The sequence below is a fragment of the Musca autumnalis genome, unplaced genomic scaffold (genome assembly GCF_047663935.1).
Source record: "Musca autumnalis isolate F117 unplaced genomic scaffold, ASM4766393v1 scaffold_1, whole genome shotgun sequence".
Taxonomy (NCBI): Eukaryota; Metazoa; Arthropoda; class Insecta; order Diptera; family Muscidae; genus Musca; species Musca autumnalis.
Genome location: NW_027411644.1, coordinates 307721150 through 307742203, shown reverse-complemented (window position 1 = coordinate 307742203; position 21054 = coordinate 307721150). Strand labels below are relative to the sequence as shown.

Here is a 21054-nt window from a genome sequence, read left to right as displayed (position 1 = left end):
TGATTTTTTCGTTGAGCCATCATAACAATAAATTTTGATAGATAAAAGTAGTGTTCAGAATTTGCAAAATATTACAACTTGTTGCAGTTTTCCCGTCTAGTGATAAAAATGCGTTCCCGTACTCCAAAATCTAGCAAGGCTTCTCTTTAAACAAAAATAGGGCCGAAAAACACCCTCTTCTCCTGTTTTCTGCCATACAATTTTGGACTAGTAGAGGCTTGCAGCATGTTCACTTTCATCTCAATACGATAGCTGATACGTAAATTTTGACATTTCTACTGGAGTTTTTGCAATTTTCGTCATTTTTCCGATCCCGTAGTTTTTAAGAAATTTGTATGGGAAAGCAATTTTTGACAATTCGCTCTTTTTTCTAACATTACCATTAAAAAAGTACGGGTACACAATGAAAAATAGCATTGTAACAACGTAATTTATTATTTTTTTCACATTATTTACACATTTTGATACTAAAATTTTTTTGCAGCAATTGACCATCTACCTTGTTTATTCTGATACGTGAAAATTGTTGCAACTTGTTGTATATCATGTGTACTGCGATTTCAATGTTGATTTCGCTGAAATCACAAAATGAGATGATTTTATTTTTGTATGGGAAATCATGATACATTTTGCTTGATTCCGCGCGAAATCACGAAACGACGACGAATGTAAACCAAACCTGAGGTTACCATTTTTAACCTGTAAAGCGTTCCTTAACCCCAAAAAGTGGTAAAACTGGAAGCAATTTTTAAGAGATTGAGAGAGGAGAGAGAGCGAAAATGGCTTTCTCTTCTACCAAAGTCTACCAGCAAAATTTCTGCAGGTAAAAAATGGCAGGACTGATTTTTCGACTTTTGTTTGACGATTATTTCACAATGAAGAAGAAAATGGACGAAAAGCAGAAAGAGAAAGAAAGAGAAAGAGAAAGAAAAGAAAAAGTCGAACGCTGACAAAACTAAATTAAAAACTGTGAAATAAAAGACGAAAATTGATTTTTTATGTTTCTTTTTGACATTGCTGCCAGATCTACCATTTTTCTGTTCCTTTACTTTTCTGGTAAAAATGTTCATGGGAGAGCAATTTTGACACTTTTCTCTTTTTGCCATTAAAAAAGTAAAGGAACAAAGCTTATTATGTTGTCTTAACGATAAAATCATTTTTTTTTTTATTTTTTTCTTTGTTAGTACTATACACTATTAACACGATATATATGTAGATAATTTTCGAAATAAAAGCTCTGTTCCAGAACTAAAAAGTTTTTACAATTTTTACCACTTTTACACATTTTGCGTTCCCGTACACAAAATTTATATGAAAATCGTTTACGACTTTTACAACTTTTACGACTTTTACCATTTTATAAAGTACGGGAACAGGCCAAAAGTTGTAAAGTTTTATATAGTTCTACCACATGAAAACTTCAACAACAAACTTGGCATCACTTACACTTGTTTCATGTGGTTGTTGTTCTTAAAACGTGACGCGACGCACAACGGACCGTATGTGCCGGGGCCATAAATCAATTTACAACAACATGTTTTGAAAATTCATGTTCGATCAGTGGATTTGGAGCGCAAGTGTAAACTTGGCATTAAGCCGAAAACAGTTTTGCGTCAGTTCTGGTAAAGGAATAAAGAAAAAATCAAACTTGGCTGCACTTCGGAATTTTTTGGTGAACACATGTTAAATATGTAATAATTGTTTACTTATTCGAAACTAGATCAGCTCGTTGCTTGCTTTGATCACTTTGCACTAGTAAAAGCATAAATTCATTAGGTCTGTCTGGTAACCCTAATATTTGTAACAATTTGTACCAATTGTTGCTGGAAGTCGTCTGATAACACAAAAAACAGCAAAAGGGAGCAATTCGAGAAAGACATTTTGACAGTTCTTTCACTGAGAGTTTGCAAATTTTTGCTGGACAAATTTCTTCTAGCAAACATTTGCAACTCTTCTTCTTCCTGAAAACAATTAATCATCTGTTTTTAATTTTTCGTTGATTTATGTTTGTGAAAATGAAAAACAATTTTATTGTGAAATTAGCAAAGCCTAATGGCCCCGGCACATACGGTACGTTGAAAATGAAAAAATGTAAGTGATGCCAAGTTTGTTCTTGAAGCCCTCGGCACATACGGTGAGTTGAGCGTCGCGCTACAACAACCACATGACTTATTGTTATTTTGTATGAAAACGTGAACAAATTTTTTGAATGAAAATTCCATCTAATACCTCTACCCGTATTATTTTGTGATTGACATCACTTTATATATAAGATAGGCAGCATTTTGCTTTGTTCTTCTTTGTCGCCTTTTCCAGACTTACATATCCCTTGTTGTCAAAACGTTTCTCTCATTTTTTTACTCTCTCGATTGCGTGCCTTCGATAACAACTCTCTGACATTTATATTTTCATTTCTTTACTTCATTTAATTTCTTGAATTTCGATTGAAAGGGTGTGTTTACGCGTGATTTTGAACGAACGGACGAAGTAATAAAAGTGAAATGTGAAAATACAACAAAAACATAAATTAAAAAAAGAACAACAAACATACAACATAAATGTCATGCAACAATAATCTAAATAAAATTGTTCAATGTTTGTTTTTAGTGGAATAACTTAAAAGAAGAAGAAAACAGAATTTGTCATACAATCAACAATAAAATTTAATAAAAAATAAAAACAGCAATCTTACTATTAAAACGCTTACTACCACAATCAAGTTTAAAAAATCCAATGCCGATCGTCCAACAACAACGAAAATAATAATGACGAATTACGTGAGAAAGAAGAAATGAGATATGACTTTTTTGTTGAAGATTAAATTAACAATACAGTGATAGGCCGCTCCGTTTGTGTTTACATTTGGTTTTTTTGTGTGCTGCTTGTGTTTTTTGTTATTGCCTTTATGGTGTAAATGTGTGTGTTGACCCAGCCAGCCAACTCCCCAATTAATAAAAAATAAAGAATACGAGAAAAAACAAAACGCAATAATAAATTTAATTGAAATACAATAAAAAAAATAGAATTTGCCCAAATTCCATGAGAACAAAAACATAATCACCTTCCTTCCTTGTGTGTGTTGGGCGAAATAATGTTATTGTGCTAGCTAGATGATAACATATGAAAAGTGAAATGTATCTTCTAAATGTGAAAACGTCGTTATTATTTAAATTTGTGCTGTGTGATCATCGTCATCATCATCAACAACAACATTTGTGCGCCGCCAATGTTAACAAAAGTAACAAATAAGTGTTCGCAAAGTTGCAAAACACCAACAACTATGCATTTATTAAAGTGAAATCAAAATAATGAAGAAATACTTCAGCGAATATCAATCATCTGGTTTAAAAATGTCGTCTGACCCAGTAAAGTGAATCGATTAGATTTATATGTTTGTAATATTTACTTGTTTGTGTGTGTGTAAACAAGTCAAGAGCAGCGCAGTTTATTGTAGTTAAAATACCTGAACTTTGTTCTTTTGAAGAACAATAAAAAAACATTTCAAATTTGTTGCATTTCCCCCCTCTCAAAATGACTGTCTGGACAACAAGCAGTCCGAAACATGTCTTCGGAATTGGTAAGTTTTTTGTTTTTAATATTATTTTCTGTAGTTGTCAAGATTTTTGCGGTTTTTTTCTTTGCCACTCTCTGTAGGTATGCGCTCTCTTTCATTCATGATGACAAACAACATGCAACAAGTTGCTCACGGCATATCATTACACATGCAAATGTAACGTAGAACCCCAGCAAACACAATGTCGGACGTCCGACGCGTCTGCTCAAAGTCGGAAGTTTTTTCCGAGGCGTCTGACCGACTTCGGTCCGAACTCTGTCCGACTAGTCTGACGAACTTTTTCCTGTCCTCTCTCTCCCTCTCTAAAGGAAATTTTTCTATTTTCTCTTGTGCTGCTTTGGCAAAATAAAGTGTAAATAAGCAGAGAGAAAAGAATTGTACATGTTTCGCTCGCACATTGTAAATGTGTAATTGTTCATGTGCCGACATTGATGCAGTACGAAGAAAAATTGAGTGCTCGGGTTTAATTTCTGTATCGGAGAACAAATTTGGTCTATTTTTGTTATGCGTGTTGATGCATGATAGTGTTTAAATGTTATTCATAGTGATCGGTTGCATACATATTTCTTTATTTTTGTGAAGTTAATGAAAGTAAAGACTTTCTTCGTCAAACTTCAACACTATGTTTTATATTTGTATATGGCCAAAGTTAAGTTTCTTAACACTTTTATTTGTATGAACATTTTTTGCATGTGAAGACATGTATTCCCACAGATCGTGTTGACGAATTTGTTGTTCTCCAAAGTTTGTTTTCCTCATTTAACACAGCATAAGATGATATTAAAACCTTTAATATGTTTATAGTAGATAAACTTTTATAGGATTTGGATATTTCTTAACTAAAACACTTTCGAATTTCATAAGATTTTACTTCCGAATTCGGACCGATAGCTGTCCGAAAGTCGGTAAATAAATCAGAAATTTATACGATAGTTCATCAGAGTTCGGACCGAATTCGGTCCGAAGGTCGGCTAAAACATCCGATTTTCATCCGAATTTCGGTCAGAGAACACGTCAACCACGCCATATGACTTTCGGTCAGAGTTCGGACCGAATTCGGATCCGAACTCGGACGTTTCATCCGACTTTCGGACCGAATTCGGTCCGAACTCTGATGTTTTTTCCGATTTTGGTTTGCTGGGACAAAACATAATAAGCAAGGACATTGCCAAACATGACTGTGCAATCTGTGGCACGTCATTTGCTATTAGAATGCATTGTGTAAAATGGTGGGAAAATTATTTGATTGAATTTGCAAACATTTGTGAATAAATGAACGTCAATAATACGAACGATAATTAGTTAAATGGGCCACTTTGACAGATGAATTGTCTATTATGAGGCTGGTTGCGTTTGTGCTAACGAAAATATTTTTTGGCTTAAGTTAATTTTAGCAGCACCACTCCGATTGCCATGAAATTTTTAACAGATATTGGCCTTATTGTCCTGATTATGGTAACAAATGTCCATTCGGGGGGCAAGCCTATAATTCCAGAGATATGGACCTCTTTGTGAAACGAAAACAGAAGTGATGAGAACAATAAAAGGGCAGTCCATTTGAGGTTAAATTTCTAATTTATTATTTTTAATTTTAATGAAATCACTGAATTTTCAGACTTTGAGAATAAGTGCAGAAATTATTAGGTGGATAAATGTGAACGATAATTCAAGATAGATGGGATGTAAAAGTTGCACTTTAACAGATGAATTGTCTATTGTGAGGCTGTTTGCGAAAATATTCTTTGGCTTAAGTTAATTTTAGCAGCACCACTCCGATTACCATGAAATTTTTCCCAGATGTTTGTTTTATTGTCCTGATTATGGTAACAAATGTCCATTCGGAGGCAAGCCTATAATTCCAGAGATCTGGACCTCTGAAATTATGAAAATTATTTTTAATTTTAATGAAATTACTGAATTTGCAGACTTGTGAGAATAAGTGCAGACATTATTAGGTGGATAAATGTGAACGATAATTCAAGCTGAATGTAAAAATGGGATGTAAAGGGCTTAAGTGATTTTTAGCAGCACCACTCCGATTGCCATGAAATTTTTAACAGATGTTGGCCTTATTGTCCTTTTTATGGTAACAAATGTCCATTCGGCGGCAAGCCTATATTTCTTGAAACACGGACCTCTGAAATTATGAAAATGTCAAAGAATACTTTGTGAATAAAAACAGAAGTGATGAGAACAATAAAAAGGGTAGTCCATTTGAGGTTAAATTACTAATTAATTATGTTTAATTTTAATGAAATTACTGAATTTGCAGACTTGTGAGAATAAATGCAGACATTATTAGGTCGATAAATGTGAACGATAATTCAAGCTGGATGTAAAAGTTGGCTTAAGTGATTTTTAGCAGCACCACTCCGATTGTCATGAAATTGTTACCAGATATTGGCCTTTTTTGTTCTGATTATGGCGACATTTCCTGAGATATGGACCTCAGAAGTTGTGAAAATTTCAAGGAACATTTTGTGAATAAAACCGAAAATTGAGGATAAAATGTAAGGAGAGAGAACATCTCAAACATGCCAATTCAATAACAAGGTAGTCCTTTTGATGTTAAAATTATTATTTTTTTAATGAAATTATTGAATTTGCAGATAGGTAGTGGATAAATGTTAACGACAATTGTTTGGAATTGGATGTTTTTTGTCAATCAAAATAAAAGTTGACTTAAGTCAAGTTTAGGGACAGCACACCGATTGCCATGAATTTTTTTCCAGATGTTGGCCTGATTATGGTGACATATAAATTATGAACATTTCAAAGAAAATTTTGTGAAAGCAATAAGGGAACATATTGAATACTCTACCAGCTGGCGGAAAAAATCAGATTTTTTTAAATTGTAAGTTTTTTTCTAAATAGCCGGTCTTATATTTTTGTAATCAGGACGTAAAGATCTACCTGTGGTAGACATTTCAGATTTTTCCGCCAGCTGGTAGAGTATTCAATTTACGCCGCGATGAGAACGAAATACCTATAATGAGGGAGAACGAATTTTTTTGATATGTTTTTTTTTTTTAATTTTTACCACAAGACCTACCCATGATAAAAATTCAAAAATCAATGAGATCCTTCGTCCAATAATAGGTATATATTTTATCTATGAGAAGCAAGGTCCATACCTCCTTAAATATAGGTCTTCAAAGTTTGTAAATCTTAAATTTCCGTCAGAAGATCAAAATAGAAGCATATAATTTATAAGAAAATTTAATTCGCAGAGCCCACTTAAATAATAAGGTTAGCGTTTTTAGGCGCGGACTAGGTCTGGAGATATCGCCACTCATTATACCCTCAGCCTTCAGGTGACGATATACACTTTGATACGACCAAAAATATGCCTCTACAAAATAATGAGTTTAGACCCAAAGTATGTTTGGACGAAATTTGTTTTGGAGTCGATTTAGCCATGCCCGTCCGACTGTCTGGCTGGTGCGTACCATAACTCCCGAACGGATCAATCGATTTGGTTTATGTTTTGGTCATGGCGGAATAACAAGATGTTACATAGATAACAATAATCGGGACATTTACCACACCAAACGTCAACATTTGTTCGCAAATTTTGACGTTTGGTCTGGTAAATGGTCCGATTATTGTTATCGATGTAACACCTTATTATTCCCCGTGGTTTTGGTTATTGTAAAATTTTATCCAAACTTAGTTTATGTTTGAAAATAGGTCATATTAGTCCACTCCTTGCGGCACTTTCCCCACAAAAGCTAAAAAAATTTTCGCTATAATGGTGGGCACTATAACTATCGAAGGGAGTATTGGAAATTTCATAACTTTGCATACGATAATATTATTTCCAGGCATAGATCACGTACGAATATGGACTAAATCTGCTTCGTGTACCTCACACACAAAATGTGGAAAAGTACAGATCGTCTCGCAACGTTTTGAAGTTTTTCGCAATAAGTTTTTCTTGCAGGCGCTGTTATGACGGCACATTTTTTGAGGGGTACAAGTCCATACTTCCTGAAATAATGACCCAAAAGCTCAAAAACCATGCCGGCTTTTTTAAAAGCCTGCCGGCACCAACTAAACAGAGTCAATCCCATGGCAGCGGGTTCTTTCGTACCGGATTGACCCGAAACCATAGTGTTTCGGCCAGCGGCTGCCAACCCAGCACCAAACCTATGCTTCTACGCCAGAGCTGGCAAACTATCGATAGTCGGATCATCGTTTTGATCACTGTTCTAAAGATTTATTTATATCGGTCTCAGAATCAATTATGTTTTAAATAATTCGCGACAGATAACCCAAATACCTTGTTTTGGTGGCCGACTTAAACTTTGTTTTACGGCAGCAATCAAAACGATAGTTGGACTATCGATAGTTTGCCAGCTTTATTCTACGCAGGTTTCATGCTGCTACAACAACAACAACAACTAAACTGAGTAGTACGTAAGATAACCGCGATTTGGTCCAAACGTTGTACAACGTATTATTTCTTACAGATTCGGCTTATGTTCGAATATTGACTACATCTTACCACTCTTTCAGGTACCTCCCACACAAAGTTTGGAAAGAGTGCAGTTTAAGAAATTGTCTGGGATCGTTTTAAATTTTTTGGTAACCTAGTGTGCATGCGTCCCTAGTTACAACGGTTCGGGGGCATGTCCATATTTGGTGAGAAATTTGCCCAAACACTCACAAAAACACTGCAGACGTCTGAAGTAAAGTCTTTACTTCTTTTCTTTAGATCCGAGGCTGATGGTATATCTCTGTCGGCACCGCTGACTGATACTTTTTTATATAATTGTTCCACAAACATCCCATGCGGGACAAAGGGAGACTTCTCTCATTTAAATGAGTGCACCCCGATTCATGTTAGCTTACTGATATGGGACTCCGAGTCCGATCGTCGTGTCAAAAGACACCACTTGTAGAGAAGTTTTACATGGCTGAAATACTCAGGAAATGTCACAAAAATTACTTACTTACTTAATTAATTATGCCACCGTTGAAAATTTCTAGGTTGCCTGGCCGGGGAATCGAACCAATGACCTTCAGCGTGCAAGGCGGTTGTGTATACCATTGCATCACTTTTGCACCCAACCTTCTTACTGTTTTTATACCCGCAGCCTTTTGGCTAGAAAGGGTATATACACTTTCATACGGGCAAAATGTACCTCATCGAAATAATGGTTTTAAACCCCAAGTATGTTTGGACGAAATCCGTTTCAGACAATTTGGAGTCGATTTAGCAATGTCCGTCTGTCTGGCTGGTGCGCACGATAACTCTCAAACGGATGAGCCGATTTGTTCCAAAATTTTGATATCGTAATATTTTGTCCAAGCTTAGTTTAAGTTTGAAGATGGGCCATATCGGTCTACTCCTTCAGGTACCTCCCCCACAAAAGTCCGAAAATGTTCGGAAAATTTGTGCGCACCATAACTCTTGAAGAAAGTAAACGATTTGGTCCATCTTTGTACATCGTGAAACGTGTACCAGAATTAGATAAGGTTTCAATATGGACTCAATCGGTCCACTCCTTCGGGTACCTCCCACACAAAATTTCGGAAAAGTTCAGTTTAGGGCCTGCTCTCGAATCGCTTTGATATTTGTTGTAGCAATTTATATTCACTGTCCCCCAAACGACGGTACAAGTTTCATCAGGGGCAAGTCCACACTTCCTGAGAAAATAGCTTGAAAGGTGCAAAAAAAAAAAACATATGACACCGTGTTTATTGGTTGGAGCGTAAGATAACTCTCGAACGGATCAGCCGTTTCGGTCCAAAATGTGGTCTTCGTAATATTTTGTGTAAACATAGTTTAAGTTCGAAGATAAGCCATATAGGTCCACTCCTACAGTTCAAAACTGTACGGAAAAAATGTGCGTACGATGACTCTTGATGGGAGTGACAGATTTGGTCCATATTTTACACATCCTACTATATCTACCAGGTATAGGTCAGTTTCGAATATGGACAATATTGCCCACTCCGTCGGGTACCTCCCACACAAAATTTTGGATAAATTCACTTTAAGACCTGCTCTCGGATCACTTTGATTTTTGTTGAAGCAACTTGCATTCGCTGCTTCAATTACGACAGTCAAAGTTTTTTAAGGGCAAGTCCATACTTCTTGAGAAAAAAGCCCGAAAGTTGTAAAGACCCTCTATGGCCCCATATGTAGTGATTGGAGAGCTCGGACCGAATACTGCGTTCGTCCACACTTTGGATATTGTAATATTTCTTCGAATATTAGATGAAATTCGAAGGTGGAAGGAGTAGACCTTCCGATACCTCTCCCACAAAAGTTCGAAAATATTCGCTAAAATGGTACTCTAAATATTGTCGAAACTCAGTTTAAAAAAACCCTTTAATCCTATCCATATTGTTTTGAAAACCCGCTTAATAGGTACGTAAGTTTTTTTGAAAAAAAAAAAGAATTTTAATCCACGCAGGCTGAGGGTATATCTCTGTCGGCAATGTCGACTGATACTTTTTTACTTGTTTTTATCGAGTTCAACATTATTCATATTGCCGGATTTGAGGGTACAAAGGGTTCTCCCAATACAAATTTCAAGGTCTTATCTATAAAATTTTAAAATATTAAAATTGATATTTTTCGGAAAATCCCAAACACTTCAATTCCTTACCCCTAGAAAAAATCCAAAATTGTTATTTAAATATCTAGCACATTATGACACTTGTGTTTCTAGTTTCGAACCAAAAATCCACTTGAAATAAAAACTAAAAAGACATTAAGCAGATTGTGGCCAATGATGGGGTCATTAATCCAATATTCGATATCTTCAATTGCCACTACATACTAAATTTGAACTCATTACAAACAAAAAACTCATCATTGGATATTTTTAGTAATACCAAAAAAGGGAAAATTCAAATATTCAATATTTCGGTTTGTTTATTTTAACACAAATTTTAAATATATTAATTTTAAAGAATGAAATTCACAATAACTTTCAATAATGGCTTTCACCACTTCACCACACATTTCTATGCCTTGGGAATTTTTCTGCAAGTTATTTGTTACTTTTTTCTCTGGAAGGAAAATTTTCCACTTCAGTTTCATTTCCTCTCCACAATGATTTACATCTTTTTTTAGTTTATTTTGTAAACTAAAATAAAATAGAATACCTATATTTACATGTGTATGTGTGTTTGTCAGATTCCTAAAATTTTGTTTTGAGGGAAACTGTTTAATTTCCATCGTTTCCATTGTGTTTTTGAGGCCATAAGTCAAGTGACCTCCTACTGTGTTCCATGTTGCACCACGAGTCAACTCTCTCATCATCTCCCCCTTTAACAAATGAATGTGGTCTGTTGCACAATTCATTCTATTCTTTCTTTTTTGAGGAACACACAGAATTTGTTACCATTGGAAAAGTTAGTTTTACAGAGCCTTTTTTTCGTTTTTCAATTATAAAATATTTTTTCTTTTTAGTACGATTTGTTACCTTTTTGTTTATTTTCAACACTTGAATGCATTTGAAATGGTGTGGAATGCCACAAAACAATTGTTAATGACAACTTTGTATTGTGAGGCTGAATTCAGAGACAGGGGGAGTCTCTTAATAGGGGCAGACGAACTTGATCTCGTTTTTTTTAATTATTTATCTTAACTCAACCATTAATTATCTAAGTTACTTTGCGTTTTATTTTTTTTAGTTGGCATAACATAACAAATTAGTGACCATCGTTGTCATTCTCTCACTCTCTTGATTTGAAATTACTTTATCACCCACTCTGTTGTCTTGTTAACGTTACTCCCCCATATGTACCACCACAATGCATACCTTGAATTACCGTTTTAGTACATTTTACCTACTCTACTCTTTGATGATGGCGATGATGATGTACATATCTCACAAATAAGTAGAGGTGCAATGTTATCTCTTGAATTCATCTGTGTTTCAGTTGTTTGCAAGTGTTTTGTTTTTTTTTTTCTTTTTTTGTAATTCATTCAAATGGCAATGACCGTGATTTTCGTAGGCATTTTGTTGTGATTTGCTATTAAATTACATTTAATAGAGTTGTAATGCATTAATTGTTGTTGCTGTTCTTATGGACGATGAAATGATAACAGGGTCGTTCAATGAAAAGGGGGAGTGAGATATTTATTTTGTAAAAGAAAGAACATTTAAAAATATTTCTATTAAAAACCGACCAAAATGTATAGAAAATAGAAATTTCGTATGTGACAAAAAAGACGTTTTGGAAGTTTCAGCGTAGATTTGCAGGTGTTTGTGGGTCCTAATTACTTCACTCACAGACCCCATCAACTCAGTCTACACCAAAAAGGAATAATCCTTTTTTAATTGCAAGAATACAATTTAGACGGAGATTATGGAACATCCGTGGGCTTAAATGTCGTTTAGGGGCACCTCTCGGATCGGGCTGAAATTTTTACAGTAGGTAGCCCTTGGCATCCCGAATACAACAATATATAATTTTTCGGGGGAAAGTCCATACTTCCCGAGATATGGGTATTGACATTTTACAATTCTAACGTGGGCAATATGGGCATCGTTTTAAAGCTTACGGAGAGTACTTTTATGTATGCGAGCTATTTTTACACCTGTTTATAGGATAATGAATTAAATTCCTGTTCAAAGCCGGCTACTTAGGAAACTTTTTGTTTGCGTAGCCCCTTTTGTCATTGTCTATAGGAGAAAATCTTAAGAACACTTTCAATTTAAAAGAGAGTTTTGATCGCGTAGCCCACTTTTGACTCTGTCCATAGGAGAAAGTTTTAAATCCCCGGCCGAAGGCCGGCTACTTAAGAACACTTTCAATTCAAATGAGAGTTTTGATCGCGTAGCCCACTTTTGTGCCTGTCCGAAATGTCAAGACCCATATCTGGGGAAGTATGGACTTACCCCCCAGGAAACTATATATCATTGTGTTCAGCGTCCCAAGGGCTAGGTTAGGTTAGGTTAGGGGATGTGCAGCCACTAACTTGTGACTGCGTCACTCGGAGACCTTCCGGTCCATTGTGATCATCCAGTAGAAAAAAGCTGCAAGAAAAGAGGAGATGGAAAAGAGAGGATAGAAAAAAGAAATAAAACGAGGAAGTTATTAGAAAAGTAAAGAATGAATAAATTACAAGAAAGTTTAAGAGGGGAGGAATAGTTTTAGAGAAGGAAAAAAGATTTATTTTTAATGGTAGGCAGAATAGTTGAATTAATTTACGCGTTCAGGTTGCCCTGTCCCAGCCACTTCAGATTTTTGATGATGTTGTAGATCACAGCAGGTTCCACAGTTGAGTAGAAAGTTAGACACGGTGGAAAGTGAACACCTACTAACCTATGCCGTCTACGAGCCAAGGCTGGACAACGACACAGGATGTGCTCGATCATCTCTAACTCCTCCTCATCCTCATAGAGTCTGCAGTAGTCAGTAACATCCTCATCAAATTTGATGGTATGGGCCCTGATATAGCAGTGTCCAGTGACGACTCCCGTCGTTACTCTAACTTCAGCTTTACTCAGGTTCAACAGAGAGTTCGTTCTTTTGACTGACAGAGACGGCGATATGGATCTTGCCATAATGCACCTAGGTTCATTATGCCACAATTCACTGGCTCTTTCGTCAGAGAACGTTTCAATATTTTTAAAGAAATGACAAATGGGTGGTTTGATAGATTCAGCGATAGCTAGATCTGTAGACTGCGATCCTCGTCTAACTAATTCGTCTGGTACCCAGCATAGCCGGAAGCCGTTACTTAGCGTTTCCAAGGCTGATCTACACTTAAGGGCGACATCGGATTTGCTGTTGCAAGGGCTATCTATGGAAAAAAATTCAGCCCGATCCGAGAGGTGCCCATAAACAACCTAAAGGTGTTACAAGTACGAAATCTCCGAAATGTCAAGACCCATATCTCGGGAAGTATGGTCTTCCCCGCGGAAAATTATATATCGTTGGAATCAGGGTCCCAAGGGCTACCTATGGTTATCCGAGAGGTACCCCTAAACGACACTTGTTCTCATTCGTGCCAAAATCGAGCGAAGAATCAAAGACACTTCACCTGAGACACACTTCACCTCTCACTTCACGCCTCAAGCATTTTATTCACCCTTTGCGCTTATTTTTCGAGAATTTTGTGGACGGACTAGGGTGTACTCTTCATTTTGAATACCCTAGTGAATCTTAGCCCCAAGAAATTCGCAATAAATAGGAGTAAATGGGGTGAAGAAAATGCTTGAGGCGTGAAGTGAGAGGTGAAATGTGTCTCAGAACATACTCGATTATGTCAGGAGCCTTGGACTTGACTATGAAAAAATTATATCATTGATTCCTTCATAATATTCTCACATAGTCTGCATTAATCGATATTGCTTTCATCCTACCAACAAATTTTAAAAGGCACATATTTTCGACCAAATCGGATACTCAGGGGGTTTGAGTCGGCAGGGTTTTTTTGAGACTTTGGGCCATTATTTCAGAAGTAACTTGCATTCGCTGCCTCAATTACGACGGTACAAGTTGTTTCAGGGGTAAGTCCATACTTCTTGAGAAAACAGCCCGACAAGTGGAGAGCACAATAACTTTCAAACGGATCAACTGACTTGGTCCAAAATTTGGCCTTCAGCATATTTTGTAAAAACGGGGAAACCAATTCAGACCAAACTTCGGATCTCCTAATATTCTGTCCAAATTTAGTTTAACTTCTAAAATGGCCCCATATCAACATTTGTGTCGAAGTGCCGTTTATGGTCTGTTCGAAGATCCTTGGGAAATGTATGTGGTCCCGTTTAAAGAGATATTAAATTTTCCGTGGACATGTCCATACTTCCTGGCATACTATTCCAAATTTCTACGATGACCCACTTAAATGCCTAGTGGGCGCGATATCATTCGAAAATATATGACTGCCAAAATAAGATCCACTTCCATAATGGACCAATCCTAATCCACATTTTTGTCGGCAAGCTCTTTTGTCTAAATACATTCGATCAATCCGTAGATAAAAGTTTAAATTCACATATGCTGAGGGTATATGTATCTCTGTCGCCTGATACTTTTTTACTTGTTACATATACATTTAACTTCTTCCCACGACTTATTCATTCTTTTTAGTTCCATAGAGACTGTTCTGTGCCACGTATTTCTCGCTGGTACCTTGTGGATTCCAATCTAAAGCAATTCTGGCGATGCTGTCGGGACTTTGTCGAAGTGTATGGCCTATCCACTTCAATTTTGGTCTTGTAATCTGGTGTTCTATGGGTTATTCATTAGTTCTGAATTGGAGATTTTATTAGGCCAAAAGATGCCGCAAATTCTTCTTAAGCATTCGTTAATGAAGGCTTGTAGTATTTGTATGATTGCATTTGAAAATAGCCAGGTTTCTCTTCCATATCCCATATGATAATAACTATTTCACTAAAATTGTTTATAAAAAAACCAAGTTACTTAATTTAGCAATTATTGTTGCATTAAAAAAATAATAAGTCATTATTTCCTTTACCATATTTTAATAATGATTTTCCTCCTATAAAGAAAATCCCCTCTTCTCTAATTCACATTGAAACTGACTCGACAAAGCTACTGTAACAAAACAATTTAGTTTCTCACATAGGTATTTGTTATTGTTTTTATTTGCCGTGTAAACTGGTTTCCCTGGTGGTGTGCGGTGCTACTAGTAAATCACAAGATGTTTTTAATTAAGTTATTCGTGACGGTTAGTGGCCTTTTCAGATGTTACGTACGACGACGAAACGACGGACGGCTACACATTGTGTGATGTGATTGTTTTTGTTTTGTTTGTTCATGATTCCTTTATTCTAACTACAACAACAAATAGGCAATCTACTACTATTCTGTTTTGGATTGATTTTTCTCAACTTTCCTAACTTGATAAGAATCTCCAACTTAACTAATCAAATGTCTAACATTTATTCTATTGTTGTTTGTTTGTTTGTTTGTCACAGCAGTCGTAACGAAACAAATGATTGCACTTCGTAGTATATACGAGTACTCTCGTATTTGATGAGTGTAAGTATGAGAGGTGAAGTTTGTTATTGACACAAATACTTTGCTAGATATGCTGTCATTGTGACTGATTGATTGATTACCTTTAACTGTTTTTCATATAGTCAACATGTTTTCTCATATTGTTGTTGTTTCTATTCTAGTGGATTGATGGCGGGTATTGTCATTGAGAGAATGTATGCATAACAACATTGGCAACATTTTGTGTTACATTCTCTGAACATAACCATGGCATTATTCTTTTGAATTAATACAGGGAGTTGAATGAAAAAAACTATAAGAAATTAAATTAATATTTTTTAATTAATTTAATGGAATATTATTAAAATGATCTGTATTCTCTTATATTAATAAAAATGCATCACATTTGCCCTCACATACCAATTGTATGCCACTAAAAAATTCTCATTCACTTTATTGCCCCTTAAAAGTATTTTTTTATAAATCAATTGAAATTAAAACCTTGAAAGGTTCTCTATCCAAACAAAAACTATCAATTATTGTGGACAAGGGTAGTTTTTAATACCACCACATATTTGCTTAATGTAAGTGCTCAATTTTTTTGTAATCACCCATTATCCTTCGAAATAATATCCCCGGAGACGGAACAATGGTATTTGGACATTTCATTTACAAAATTGAAATTTATGCCAACATATTAATTAATTGGTTTTCCAGGAACTAACCATATGTAGTATCTTGAGGAATAGGGGTGGACTTGGCAGAGTAAAGCAAACATCCAAAACCACCACCGCTATCATAATCCTCGTAATAATAAATACTAAAAATATTTTTGCTTTGCAAAATATCTTCACCCAAAAAAAAAGAGCGGCGAAATGGCTGGCATAACACACAATAATTAATAATTAAAAATAATTGAAGTGAGGGTGTCTGTTGTTGTTTCTGTTTTGCTTTTCTGTGCTATTTATATTTAACACAAATCCAAAGCGTAAGCATTTCAAAAAGGGACTAACTAACCAAAAGTACCGTGAAACAAAAATCAATTATATCAAGTGTAATAAATACAAGTTGGTCAATAACTCCAAGAGATAAAAAGAAACAACAAAATCAGCACTTCAGCGCTATTGTTGTACTACGGTAATGTTAACAGGGCATGTACATATAAACAACGTAAAAATAATAATAATAATGGAAATACTTGAGATAACACAAAAAATACCTATCTCTACAACAACTAAATGAAATTACCTCATTTTTATGGCAATTTTGGAAATCCAAATAAAAAAGGCTTAATTAAATGATGAAGTGTTGAAATGAAACAAAAAAAATGTAATGCCAAGCAATCGCATTTCCCATTTGTGATAATAGCGAAATATTTTAAATGTATTTAATATTTCCATTTAAAATTGAATCTTCAGGGGGGATCTGATACGACTTCTCACAGGGCTTGAAGTGGAAGCTGTGGAGACTCTTGAGACAATAAAAAACTAAAGGGACATTTGAATGCTTTGGAGGAGGCTCAAAAAGTTTCTGAGGCTACATAAAATAAGACTGAAGTGGTCTGAAGCTTTATACAAGACCTTAAATGCCTTCTGATGCCATACCACGACGAAAGAGACAATATGATGTTATACGAAAAACATCAGACATTTCGGATAATATTCTAAAGACCTCAAAGGTATCTTAATGCTACGCAAAAGGCCTTAGAAGACATTTGATTATTCATGCGGGGAAGGATATGGTTAGAGCAAACATATTTTCAGAGCAAAATAGACATATATTTGGTCACAGACAGCATAATAATGGTCAAAACAACCATATGTATTTTTACAAATTTACAACATCCTCTTTTTACCCTCAAAATATGTTTGCTTGTCATTGTTCTCTAAGGTCTTTTACCTCGCATCACAATACTTTTGAGATTTTCAGAAAAGTATACAAATGTCTGATATTTTTCCACATTCCATCATTGCATGTATACAGATGGAGAGAATGAAACTGGAATTTATTTTAATTGGAACAGAGGATCTAGAATGAGAAAAAACTAATGACAACTTAGGGACATTTGGATGCTTTGGAGGAGGCTCAAGAAGTTTCTGAGGCTACAAAACAAGAAAACTGAAATGGCCATATGTATTTTTACACATTTACAACGTCCTCTTTTTACACTTTGGAGGAGGCTCAAGAAGTTTCTGAGGCTACATAAAAGAAAACTGAAGTGGCCTGAAGCTTTATACAAGACCTTAAATACCTTCTGATGCCATACAACCATGAAAGGGACAATATGATGTTTTACAAAAAACATCAGACATTTCGGATATTATTCTAAAAACCTCAAAGGTATTTTAATGAGACGCAAAATCCCTTAGAAAACATTTGACGATACACACGGGGAAGGATATGGTTAGAGCAAACATATTTTCAGAGCAAAATAGAGTATTGTAACCATATATGTTGTCACAGACAACATAAAAAGGGTCAAGACAACCATATGTATTTTTACACATTTACAACGTCCTCTTTTTACACTTTGGAGGAGGCTCAAGAAGTTTCTGAGGCTACAAAAAAAGAAAACTGAAGTGGCCTGAAGCTTTATACAAGACGTTAAATACCTTCTGATGCCATACCACGACGAAAGGGACAATATGATGTTATACGAAAACTATCAGACATTTCGGATAATATTCTAAAGACCTCAAAGGTATTTTAAAGCGAAGCAAAAGCCCTTAGAAGACATTTGATAATTCATGCGGGGAAGGATATGGTTAGAGCAAACATATTTTCAGAGCAAAATAGAGTATTGTAACCATATATGTTGTCACAGACAACATAAAAAGGGTCAAGACAACCATATGTATTTTTACACATTTACAACGTCCTCTTTTTACACTTTGGAGGAGGCTCAAGAAGTTTCTGAGGCTACAAAAAAAGAAGACTGAAGTGGCCTGAAGCTTTATACAAGACGTTAAATACCTTCTGATGCCATACCACGACGAAAGGGACAATATAATGTTATACGAAAAACATCAGACATTTCGGATAATATTCTAAAGACCTCAAAGGTATTTTAATGCGACGCAAAATCCCTTAGAAAACACTTGATAATTCATGCTGGGAAGGATATGGTTAGAGCAAACATGTTTTCAAAGCAAAATAGAGTATTGTAAACATATATTTGGTCACATACAGCATAATAATGGTCAAGACAATCATATGTTTTTTACACATTTACAATATCCTCTCTTACCCTTAAAATATGTTTGCTTATCATTGTCCTCTAAGGTCTTTTACCACGCATCACAATACTTTTGAGATGTTCAGAAATGTATCCGAAATGTCTGATATTTTTCCACATTCCATCATTGCATGTATACGGATGGATCCTGGGGTCATAGGATACTACACAGAGGACCGATGTAGTTTGTAATAGTACATAGAAGACTGATTTTTATTGTTATAGAGTATCAGAACTTTACGGTAGACCACGGAATTTTCCCCATACTCTTCAGAAGACCTCGGATATTTCGAGATATTTTCTGAAGGTCACACATTTTGTGACGTTAAAGAGAATAGCACAGAGTTTTTCAGATGCTATACATACGTCCTTAGAGCGCTTGAATGTTGCTGCTGAGGTCGTAGAACGGATGCTAATTCATTCACAAGAGCTCAGACGTTTTTAATTGCATACAGAAGAGCAAAGAGGTTTAGATTCCTTCTGTAGCTATAGACGCATCTGAGGTCTTGGGCATTATCGTCAGAAAACTCTGAAGTTGCAGCATCGTGAATTGTAGACCGTTTGCTTAGCAACAGAAAACTCTGAGACATTCTGTATTGAATCTGAATACCTCCTCTTTGTCTTCCGCATAGCATCAAGAAACTCCAAGGGTTTTTGTGTGATCTAGGAAAGTCTCTGAGGACTTATGAGGCAGGTTTCAACATAAAAGGGTATCTATCAGATCGCTTCTTTACGATCCACCAGAATCATTTTAATACAATATATGACTTGAACTTTCTGATACTATAAATGTGATCTTCGAAATGTTCTTACGTTTTACCGATGACTGAAGATCACAAAAGAGGAACCTTGCAATGGCATCAAAAACATTATTCCGAGACTATAAGGTTCAATCTCAATGCTTCTGCTAAACCAAACATCCCTTCATTTGCTACCACCAACACTTTCGATAGATAAACTCCGAAAGCTTCTGTATGGGTCCTTGACATTTTAAATAATTTAGTTTTTGTTAAAACAAATCTTAAACGAACAATTTTAAATGAATTCCAAATGTTAACAAATTATGATAGTTCCCACCATAGGTATTGTTAATGATTTTTACAATATTGAGGAATCTCGCAAGTTGTTTTTGTTTTGTATGTTTGGAGCAAACGATGGTATTTTTGGATTTGCAATAGCAATGCTTGAACAAAACAAATGAATTGTTGGGACAAAAATAGATATTGTTGTTCTAACAAAAGCGAAAAGTATTTTTTTCTGCGTGTGGGGTTTTCGGTATATGACAAGAAAACTCGTATCACTTCGGAATCATGAAAGCCTTCTGCTTAGCATCAGAAAATACTGAGACCTTTCGGTAGAAAATCTGAAAACTTATTTGTCTTCTGTATAGCATTAAAGAGATCTGAGGAGGTTTGTATAGTCTCAAAAGGCTGGTGCTGTAGCATTGGAGGACATATATGGTTTAAATTTCTGAGTTATTCTGTATACCTTTGGAGTGTCGAACGTCTTCTTTGTAGGAAAAAAGATCTGAAAACCTTTGCGCGCCTTTGAATTATGACGATTTTGATGCCATATAGAAGTTTTCAGAGTTTCCCTATGCTCTATGCAAGGCATAAGACAGCAGACGAACACAGAATTTTCTGATAATATTCTGAAGAGTTTTGATCTCTTTTAATGATATACAGAAACAACTTTTGATACAACACCGAAGACATCGGAAGTTTCCGAGTTCTTGAGGCTATTCAATAGACGATTTTCGATTACTAAATAATATATCTGCTAACGATATAGCAAAGTCCATAAAGGCCTCCCTACTCTATATAAAAACCTTCAGGTACTTTTGATGTCATATTGAAGTTCTCAGTTCTCAAATGTTCAGATGTTGAACAAAATGCCTTAATGGTTTCTGTTGCTATTCGGAAAACTTTCAAAGACTTTTGATGCCTTAAAGAGGGTTGCTAAATGTTATTCCGAGTACCTCAAGACCTCTAGATGGACTTTTGATGATGCATTTGCATCTTCAGAGTCCTTCTGATGCTATATAAAAGGCTTTATACTTTTTTGATGCTTTACAGAAGACCAGAGGAGACTTCTGATGCTAAATGGATGACATCAAGGGTGTTCCGATACCATTTTGCACATTTTAAATGGTATTCAGATCATCTATGACGCCTTCTGATGATGTTAAACAGACGAATTTTCTAATAATATTCCAAATAATTTTGATCTTAAAATAGTTTTGATATCTTCTAATGATATACAGAAAACTCAGAGGCTTCAATGCCACATATAATACATCGAAAGTTTC

At 35.5% G+C, this 21054-nt stretch overlaps 1 protein-coding gene across 2 annotated transcripts in view; it reads left to right on the top strand.

The window, feature by feature from the left end:
- The first annotated feature begins 2413 nt into the window (after nucleotides 1–2413).
- mbc (dedicator of cytokinesis protein myoblast city) overlaps nucleotides 2414–21054 on the top strand; it is a 168938-nt gene continuing 150297 nt past the window's right edge. The window contains exon 1 of one of the 2 annotated variants that reach the window (XM_073962108.1): nucleotides 2414–3577. In XM_073962108.1, coding sequence (XP_073818209.1) covers nucleotides 3532–3577 — 46 coding nt within the window. In that variant the 5' untranslated portion in view covers nucleotides 2414–3531. The remainder of the gene's footprint in view (nucleotides 3578–21054) is intronic. The other variant, XM_073962107.1, reaches the window with a different exon arrangement.